Here is a 10,689-nt window from a genome sequence, read left to right as displayed (position 1 = left end):
CAGGCACTGGAGGATATGAGGCTGTGTCCAGACAGCTTTGGGACTTCACCAAGCCTAGTGCTTGGTGGTGTGGCCAGCTGCTGGGGCACAGGGAGGCCCAAGCGCAGGTTTTCTGAGTAGCAGCTTCTTGCAGTGGTTTCCAGACCTGGAATGATGTGGAGATCGAGCTTGCTTTGTTCTGGCCTCAACAATACGTGCATGGAGACTGGGTGAAGCTGGGGCTCTCTCATCCTGCCTGTGCTTTTGTGTTGCTAACCCAGAGAGCGTCTGCATGTTTATCTGTGTTCCAGCAGCAGTTCATAACAAGACATGTGCATCCTCCCAAACCTGCTTTTGGCTGCTCCTTTCTTCAAGTCCTCTCTGTATTCCTCTTACATATTTTTGCGAGTTTACCCGATCTTTAGGTGGGGGCTTCTTGCTTGTCCGGGACAAGCTGAGGCTTTACTTGCTGACTGGAGGGTCTATACGTGTGCGTCTTTATCCTGGTTTTGGCTGCGATAAAGTTACTTTTCAGTACACAGACCCTTCCAATCATTTTTTCATTACCACATGTCCTGAAGTTGCTACAAGAGAAATTCTTCTGATTTCAGGAAGAAAATGTCTCATTACCTCTGCTTGCCTCACCTTTTATCTTACTGCCTTGGATCAAGCATGATCAGTTGCAACTAGACTAGATTTGAAGCTAAAAGAATGTTTATTTTAAAACACAGATTGACAAAAGAGACTGCCGCCTACTACTAAGTTTTGCATAAGATTAAAGATCCTGTAGGGCATCCTGTGGTGACTGCAAAGATGCAGAGTAAATGCCTGCTGGCTCAAGTTCAGTGCTCTATGTGTTTTAATCTTTTCATTTTCTGTGTTAATTTTGTTGACAAAGACCCACATTATCTGGTGTGAAAGAAATACTTTTATATAAAGAAATAACTAAGTAGTTAATTTTCCATATGGTCTTTTGATCATGGTCTTGAATAGTGAGAGAGCCCAGAGTCCTGTGTGCGTATATGTTCCCATGCCAGACTCTTCTGCCAAGAGACCATCTGCCCTCGTGTAATGTAATAATTACAGATCTTTACAACTTGGATCTGTTTTCTTGGAGCAATGGTAGTCTATGAACTGGGCATAGGGAACAGAGGGAGAAAAAGAAATTGGGCCACCTAACTTCAGGTGCCCAACTGAGGCTTGTGAGTTAGGAGCAGCATGGACTTATGGTCTGTAGCAGAGTCAGGTCAACACATGCAGGAGCTAAGCTGTTCTTTATGTCGTATGAGCTCCAAGTAAACAATGTGAGGTCAATGATAAAGTGGAGTATAGAAAGTAAAACCCCCTTATTACTTCTGACAAATGGTGCTGTGCTAGAAGTGAAAATGTCTACGGCAGCTGCTCTGTTGGTCATTTCAAAGTTGGTAAGCTCTTGAGTCCAGTTATTAGAAGATATTTTCACTATACGTTACTGGACTGTAGGGGTTGAAAATAACAATGTCAAAATACTCAGGTGCTTTTGTGTGTCCAGGACAGTGCATGAAAGATGACATCGACTAATCCTCATGTCCTTTGACATGAGACATCTCCACATGTCAGATGACAGTAGCTGTGTTATGAAAGGGCAAAGGCACTGTTGAGGACAGTTTTGTCAGATACTGACACGAGTGTTGGCAAGTCTCTAGGGTGGAATAAGGAGCTCCTCAGAGCATCTTGGCTTTTGCTAAGGGTTTGAATGTTTGCACGCAGGGAAGTGTATTTTATGTTATGTTGGGTGACAGTGTCTTGCCAGGATGCTAAGGTTCAGACGGAAAATGCCAGTTTGCCATAAAAAGGCTGGAAAGAATGTGGATAATTTTTAACATGCACAAGAAGTTGTTGTGAGTTTTACATTCCAGAAATCCATGGGAAAGATGGAACACACAAACCAAAGGACTGAAAGTGCCGTAAAGAAATACATCCCTACCCCAGAAGAAGATATGATACGTAAACGTCTTTATTGCTTAAGGTTAACACGGTGGCATTGAGCTGGCTTTTCTATTCCTTTTCTCACTTAAAATACAGTGTCCAAAACCAGTAAAGGCTGCAACAGCTTGATCATAATTTACACGTTACAACCAACCTGTGGATGCTCGGGCTTGCACTGAGGCTAGAGGGGAGGGAACGTGGCTACTGGCCTCGGTGTGTGTAGGATGACACTTGCTATAAGAATTGCCATGCTGTCACAAATAAGTCGTCTTCCTGGACTGATGTTTGCTGCCAAGTGACCCCTGTCCAGAGCTGTATTATCACAATGTGGCTTTTAGCCTCAGCTGTGGCTACTGCCAGTCCTTGGCAATGATCACCCTCTGGTTAGTAAGGCTCTACACTTGATTTTGTTCAGGCACTTCTTCAGCATGTGTTTGCACATGCACACGTAATAATAACGATAATAATATTAATAATTCTAATAACGATGATGATGTTTTTCTGCCCCCTTCACATCTGGTTCTTACAAGTATTAAAGAGGAAATTTTTTTTTTTTTTACTTCCTACTGGCTCCACACTGATGAGACATCATCGATTTTAATGGAAAAGACCACCAGTGGGAATTTTTGCCTCAAAATAATTTTCTTGACCATCTGATAATGGAAGGAATAATCTGATCTTTGGTTGGCAAACATGGAAAGGAAGATGGCTGTACGGTAATAGCTTTACTCTAATGATGTGTGTGGTCAGTGGTTTCTGGGCATTTAGATAAAGGTGGGTGTGCGATGACGCATGATGAAGTAGGACCCGAAATGCAGAGAGCGTCACTTGTGGAATAACCTTGTAGCTGAGAGCTCAGGCAGAAGTGCCTTATAAATCCATTTTTTGCCAGTGTTAGTTCATGCTGGTACCGTCCCTGCAATTATATAAATGTTAGTATCTAATTTACTAATTGGCCAGCTGCAGCTAGATTAATATGTAACGGATAACATGTGCATGATATTTAACCATGAAGAAAACTTTGTGCTGGACAGGATGCTGCCTTTTTTGTGTCAAATATTCAAGGTGTCTTGCCAGTCCCTGTATCCCTGTTCTGTATTTAGCAGGGGACCACAAAGCTATGAAATGTTAGACATCTGTCTGCACTAAAAGCTTCAGTAATGCTACTCTTGTGAAATGCTTACATCTCAACTAGGAAAAAAAAGGATAATTTGTTTAAAAAGAAACAAAAATAATAACATTAGTAGATGTTGATGTTTCTGTGTAAGACAGGGTACAGGAGAGACTCTAAACCAGAGGTTTTGTTTATTCTCTCTCCTGTGAACTCCTTGTTGTAATGTCTAAACACCTTATAAATATTTATGAATGTGTCCTCAAAGGAAAATGAAATTTATATAATGGAGATGCAAAGTAGTGTTAAAGGAAGCAACTTTCCAAATGTTCCTACACAGTTATACTGTGACAGAGCTGGGACAGTAAATCAGACCATTACATCCCGTTTTGATCAACAAGCCATCATCCCATCCTTCTTATTAGTTACTTTTGCCTTGGCTGCTTTCAGAGTAATTCACTGCTTTTCTTTGTAAAGTACAAATACTTTATTTGTAAGGAAATACTTTTTTTTTTGGTAACTTCGCACTTTGGCAGGCCACGCACGGATTTATGGCCAAGAGGGGGTTGCACTTAGCGGCAAGGAAGGAACGGAGAGAACATTAAACTCAATTTTCATTGCGTGTGACAACCCGCTCCGGTCTTGCTCTTCAGCTGCCGGCGGTGTCCCAAGCATCACTTGGGAGTCGTCCGTGCTGAGGAGCTGGCGCTCTGTGTGCGAGGGGTGAATTTGCAGCACCGAGCTCAGCAGTGCCGACTGCCTGGGAAGACCTGCAGTAATGGCAGTAATGCTTCCTACGTGGCGTGCGGCTGCCTTTGCTTTCCTCCCCTCTCCCGTTCCTCCCGCCGCTGCGGCAGGGCAGCTCACGTGCTGTCAACAGCTTCCTCTTGCAGCCAAGCCCGTAACGAAGCAATTACCTGCGTTCACTGTTGTGCACTAACGAGAGGGGCTTGTTTCTGGCTGCTCCGAGTGGTGCCGGACTTCTCCAAACAGCGGCTGGGGGCACAGAATGTTGCAGTGGTGGCAGCGTCTCTCCTGCGGCCAGGGACTCAGACGCCTATTTGGGCAGTGACAGAGTGCGTGAGCAAGAGGCTAATTCCCTGTTCCTCGGGGTTTTAAAGGCTTTGTGCAAATCTCTTTGAAGTCAGCGGAGGACTTCTGTTAGCTCCTGCAGTGGGCTTTGAATCTAACCGCAAACGCTCGGTTAATTTACAGTGTGTGCGAGTCTTCTGCTAGCTGGCTTGTGAACCTGAAACGGTGCTGAGCGAACCTTCAGAGAATATATGGGATGTGCAGATTTGCACACTGATCTTGATCTTTCCAAAGCGATATGACTGTGGATATATGTTGAAATACCCCCAGTACTGTGCAGACGCATTCCTCTTTGGTCTTGTATGTGCTGTTTGTATGTGTTTAGTTGGCACTATGAGCTCTGAGGTTTTCTTTTAAGTTACTCTACAGTACTTTAGGGATCTCAACTCTCATCACTAATAAAATAATATAAAGCAAACCACTGGTAGGTCTTGCCTTGTTAACTGTTATAGCTGTTGTGTTTCCCACTGTTCCAAAAAATATAAAGCTTTATAAGATTTAACATATTCCCAGTGCAAAGCATGAATATTTATAGGCAAAAAATAAGACTTCCCATTTTGAAATATCAGTGCTATGAAACTGCTTTTTTGGCAGGCGTGATTAAGCCAAGGGGACTTCCAATAATGTTTTGTAAGCTTTTTCCTTAATTATGGCTTAGTTTCGGTCTCTGAGTTTAACAAAACCTATGAAGCTTGCAGCAAAATATTTTTCCTGTGGAAAATTTTGTTTGCATGGAATACAAATCCTGTATTCCTTGTGGGTGTGATTTTTTTAAATGTGTTTAAATGTGGAAATCCAATATTTTTTCTTTGCATTTCTTAAAGCATATGCAAAATAAAAATAGCTGATACTGTGTTTAATACAGAATTTTGAAGAAATTTGTTTTGAAAGTGCATGTGATTACTTTTTTTCCCCCTCCAATCGCCTTGAGTAAAATGCACATGAGGTTATAAGACATCAAGCAAGAGGCACAAGATTCCATTTCAAGCAGTTACTGCTGCAAGAGACAAATTAGAAGCAATTTTGCTTTCATATACTTGTTCTTAAATACACCGTTCTGACAATAGCAATAAATAGAATAATCTGCATAATTGTATTTATATGGTGTTGATCTGTCTTTTCTAGAGAAAATCCCTTTTCCCAGATAAAATAATCTTCCATTCAGTTGTAAGTGGAAGAAAGCCTCTTTAGCAGCTGCACAGGTGTAGGGGACTGTTTCTGCATAGGCTTAATACAGAATTTTTATATGGACCTCTCAGTGAATTTGATTTTTTGGTGAACAAAATAAAGTAAGGGCACTAAAACCACCTTGCTTTCCTGTGCAGATTGGATAACAGGATATTTATTGAAGAGCTAGACAGAAAAGCACAGAGATGATGTGATTAAACTGAGGTAGATTTATTACTAGATTTTTTTAACAGCATATTTTCTGAAATTGATGCAATAAATTTCTCAGCCCTGCTCCAAGATAGAGTTTTGACCAGCTTAGAGCTATTCCTGGCTTAATACTTAAGTAGAAACAGCAGAAGTGGTGGAAAAACAGGATCATTTTGGAAAAAAAACCACATTCAAACAGTTTAAAATCCTCTGCCGTGATCATGCTTTTCTGACCCCCTGCAGCCTTACATTATCAAACTGACAATGTCTCAGTCTTCCTAATATTAATGTTGAAATATGATACAAATCATCTGAACAGAGTAGAAAGATAAAGAAGGAGTGGGGTAGCATCACAGCTACCTGGGGCTTGTTCTACTAGTGCTTAGACTTGCTAACATGAGCTTAAAGTCATGGGCTGGGCTTTCCAGGGGAGCTGAAGAGAGTGGAATCCCTTGAAACTCAGGGACTGAACATTTTTAACATCTGGGTTTGAATGGTGAAGTCAGCATCTGAAAAAGCAGTATCTGGAAAGCAGTCTGAAAACTGTTTTACTGAAAATGATGGGGAAGTTGGGGAGTTTGCGGGTTGGGGGTGTGCTTTTATTTTGCAAATAAAGGAAAATTCTCTGGGATGGCAGAGAACAACACTGGAGTCTGCTGTCTGTGTTTCACCTACCTTTGCTCTTCTTTGCAGGTTACATATTTGGGTAAGGTTTCCACAACAGGGATGCAATTTTTGTCAGGCTGCACAGAGAAACCAGTCATTGAATTATGGAAGAAGCACACGCTCGCCAGGGAGGATATTTACCCAGCTAACGCCCTTCTGGAAATTCGCCCTTTCCAAGTCTGGCTGCATCATCTGGACCTCAAAGGCGAGGCGACAGTCCACATGGATACATTTCAGGTAGCACGTATAGCCTACTGCACTGCTGACCACAATGTCAGCCCAAACATCTTTGCTTGGGTCTATCGGGAGATCAACGATGACTTGTCCTACCAGATGGACTGCCATGCTGTAGAGTGTGAGAGCAAGCTGGAGGCCAAGAAGCTGGCCCATGCCATGATGGAGGCCTTTAAGAAGACTTTTCACAGCATGAAAAGTGATGGCCGGATCCACAGGAACAGCTCGTCAGAGGAAGTGTCTCATGAATTTGAATCTGATGATGGCTGACTGCACTCCTTCACGGTTCATTCAGCAAAGGCAGAAATGGCCTAGGGAGTGAGAGCTGATAGATGAATAAGCAACAATTGAAATTGGGGAATGAAAGGACTGCCAAACACTTCAAGTCTGACCAGCTTTTTACATCAAAAGAGGAATTCTATACCTACAGATATGCATCATTAAAGTAATTACATTACATTGAAATCTGCTGCTGTTGTAAAAGTGAGAAAAAAAACTCCCTCCCCCTTCTCTCTTACCCACCCATCACTGTCCCTTTCTCGTGTCTGTAGTTCAGGTGCATACCATGAAATAGAGTCATTCCTGTTTTTCTTTTAAGACTGGTCAGGCAGTTTTATTAGTTGCTCCTCTGACATTCCTAGCTGGGGGCTGATGCACAAGAGCAAGTAGACCTGGAAAGCCATAATGGTCCCTGAAGAATCTTTCTCCATGATGCATCACAAAAATCCTTTGACCATAAATAGGCTGACAGCCATGCATAGCCTTTTAGACTAATGGCCTGGCATTCTGCAGTTAATTCACATTTCACAGACAAAACACAAAAGAAGATGCTTGTATGTACACATTATATCATATGCTATCCTTTATTTTATTCATTGTACCTATTTTCTTAATATACCTGCTGCCATGTCTTTCACTCAACACCAGTAGTTGCAGTTTCAGACTATATACTGCAGGATACCAAAAAGGGGTGGGCAAAAATACTCTGCGATGGCTAGGGATACAGCGAGCCAGCACCACTGCCTGTGCATTTTCCAACCCTGATGCGCTCCGCAGGAGCAGGGCCCACTGGTAAGAGTTGAGGGACACTTGGGTCTGTCAGTCTGTGAACTGTGATTTCTCATCAGCCTCAGGTCTGAAGTGATATGAGCATGGTAGCTTCAACTCCATGTTACCAGTCTCTGCATTGCTGGTTGAGTGGCCCTGGTGGGATGGAGCTGGTAGTGCCTCGTCGCACAGCCAGGGCTGCGTTGCTGGAAAGATCAAAGGAAATGGTCTCTTAGGAGGCAGGTTTGAACATCTGTTCTGGTTGAGAAGCTCATGTTAAGATTCCCGTATCCTCCCCTGTTCACAGATATACAGAGTCATGCCTTTCTTAAATGCAGATGTTTAATAAAAATCAAATATAAAAGGAAAAAACTTGTTTCACTTGATATTTTTTAAGGCCGGGAGCAGATCAACAGTTTGCAAGTAATGCTGCTTGTTTATGCAATTTTATCCGTAATTATGGTAATGTTAGGGGCACTAGGGCACCTTACAGAAGCCTTAAAAGAAAGCTAATTGAAGCAGATAGCTCCATGTCTTGTGTTTTGTGGGTCTATATGTTTGTATGTGAGAGTGTATGTGTGAGTCCAGTGTTAAAGCATGTCGACTGAGCATGGAGACATATTGAGGAGGGCCCACGCCTCTTGAAAATATGCTTGTTGCTTTGCAATGTATGTAAACTATTCTCCAGCGTAAATGCATTCATACTTTAATAAAAAAAATGGTTTGAGTTAAAGCTTGGGAGTTTTAAGCTGTCTTTCCAATGCAAACTCTGTGGTTTTCTTTTCTGTGTGTGGGTTCTGTGTTCGTTTCACTCAGTGTAATGAAAATGTTAATTTATTTCCATTTAGTATTACATCAGTCTCCGTGAGAGTTACCTTTAATATTTTAAAATTATTTTCTTTCAAATACTTAGGTAAATTAGTACTGTGAGGTTGTTTTTTTTTTTTTAACTTTGCTGCGTGTGGACACGATTTATAATTTCTGCTTTGCAGGTGGCAGAGATACCCCCCAAGCACACCCCTGGCCAGCTGAAAGGAGCAGTATCTTGCCCTGCTTACAGAGAAATCGCAGGGTGGCTCAGGTGCGGCATTAGATGGTGGGATGGGGAAATAAAACACCAGGCTGGCAGCTTCCAGCACTGTTTCTCTCTGAATCTTTGGATAATCCAGTGTTTGAAAATACGTCTCTAAAAGTGATTTATTTTTTTCCTTCCCACAATGCTCAGTTGGAAGTGGAGGGTCATGTATGGGCTATCTGTTGGTTAAAAAACAAACAAACAACCCCAAACAATCTGAGTCCTGCCATGGCTTTTAGACGTGTCTATGTCTGTCTTTTAGACCAAAGGCGAAATTAGGCAAAACTTCCTTCAACTTTTGACAAATTATTTTCTTTTTCTCAGAGGTGCAATCATGTGTTAGGTTCTTTACTTGTTTGGATGCTCTGCCACCAAAGCTGCTGTGAATCAGTGTGTGAAATCCCCTGTTTCATCCTCTCAGCCAGATGTCCGTGCTGACAAGGGAGAGGTTTGATGGTGAGTCCCAGCCCTTAACCGAGGGCTGCTCAGGTGTGGGAGGGGGAGAAGAAAGACACCAGCCCTCCTCACACCCAGGAGCTGAGATGCCTCCTGCCTGCCCTGCAGAGGACTATGCCGGATGATTTGGGTTTGGGATTTCCACTTCTGGAGCAAATACTTAGAAGCGTGGGGTGTGTTCCTGCCATGGGGGGTGTGTGAGGGTGATCCTTCTGACCAACAGCCTGCCCTTCTCATCAAGCAGTCCAGGCCGGAGCACCACTGGACAGAATGTTGTTGTCATTTTATCTTTGATCATGGTCTTTCCTCTAACGTGTGGGGATCTGCTGAAAAGATCCTATCTCCCCAAGTCACCTGCGGGTGTGGGTTATGCCAAAAATACCTTTGTTGGGGTTTTTGTTTTTGTCTTTTTTTTAATGTATTTATTTTTAAAGCACAGTCTAAATTTCTGAAAACAGTGCTGGCTTTATTTGGGAGCAACACACAGAAACCATAGACAGAAATGCAAAGGGTTGCTCCAATGTGCTCTTTCTCTACATTATTTGGGAGCAACACACAGAAACCATAGACAGAAATGCAAAGGGTTGCTCCAATGTGCTCTTACGCTACGCCCTGAAGTGGTGTCTTGCTGCTCGCCTCGTCACGTCTGTGACTGTCAGCATCTGCCAGCAAGAGCCCTGGGCTATGGTGTTACTCCCCCACTGTAGTCCACAGCCACGTGGTGTTACCTAGAGCAGGAATAATCTGGGAGTGTGATTTTAAATGGTTTTGTCTGCAGATCACAGTCTACAGTGATGCTCCATGTCAGGGCATCGTGTCATGCGTTGATGTTTGCAGCAGCGCAGTGCAGTCGCTCAGTGATGGAGATGCAGGTTACTTGGCTGTGGTTTTGGACTGTCATATTTCATGGCTTGGTGTCAGATAAATCGATGCTTTTGGGAGCATGGGGCTTACCTGTTTGCTAGTTGCCTACGTGCACTTGGAAATCTGTTCCTAGGGGCTGATTAGGAGCCTGAAGGGACAGTTACGCGAGGTAGCTGCCGCGCGTGCCGCCCTTGCTGACCTAGCGCTGATTTACAGTGGGTTGGGAAGTTCTTGCAAAGGTATTTGATATTGTGGTGTCTGTCACAATTCCTCAGCATTTGGAGGCTGTGGATTACATGAGAATTTTGAATTATAAAAAGAAACGCAAAGGAGAAAATTCTAGTCCTTGTGATTAGAAAATCAGACCCTTTGAAACACGAACCAGCTATTTTCTAAGGGTTCAAATATGCAAGGGAATATGAGTGAATGTGAATTCCAGTTTGTCTTAGAAAACACGAGATTTGAAAAATGATCAGTATCATGAGTTTGGATCCTTAGATAATTTGGAATTCAGGCCAAATCCCTCTGCATTATCAATACCAAATGTGTGATACTATTTGCATGGAGGAGGAAAGCTTTTACTCCTAAATTGAGAGCGTATCAGTTATCACTGAATATTAGTTGCCAATAGATACCAGAATGAAACATCAGGTTAAACTTTTCCTAAAATTAATCTGTTGGAAAAGAAAAATCATAAAGTTTCCATCAGAAGTCACTTCCAGTTGGCTAAAGACTTCCCTTTTCAAGTACAAAGGGCCCAGTTTTGGATCTCACTGCATCCCGTTGATGAGTTCCTTCAGCATCAGCCAGGAAAACACGT

The 10,689-nt window shown here is 42.7% G+C and overlaps 1 protein-coding gene across 1 annotated transcript; it reads left to right on the top strand.

Annotated features, from left to right (window-relative positions):
* The first annotated feature begins 2,640 nt into the window (after positions 1-2,640).
* On the top strand, positions 2,641-7,106 carry PID1 (phosphotyrosine interaction domain containing 1). Its single transcript, XM_010283845.1, has 3 exons — positions 2,641-2,663; positions 3,712-4,138; positions 6,221-7,106. Exons 1-3 carry the CDS (start codon positions 2,641-2,643, stop codon positions 6,695-6,697), a joined length of 927 nt encoding a protein of 308 aa, XP_010282147.1. The 3' UTR covers positions 6,698-7,106.
* The last annotated feature ends 3,583 nt before the right edge of the window (positions 7,107-10,689 follow it).

The sequence above is a fragment of the Phaethon lepturus genome, unplaced genomic scaffold, assembly GCF_000687285.1.
Source record: "Phaethon lepturus isolate BGI_N335 unplaced genomic scaffold, ASM68728v1 scaffold29723, whole genome shotgun sequence".
Taxonomy (NCBI): Eukaryota; Metazoa; Chordata; class Aves; order Phaethontiformes; family Phaethontidae; genus Phaethon; species Phaethon lepturus.
This window is presented reverse-complemented; position numbering and strand designations above follow the sequence as displayed.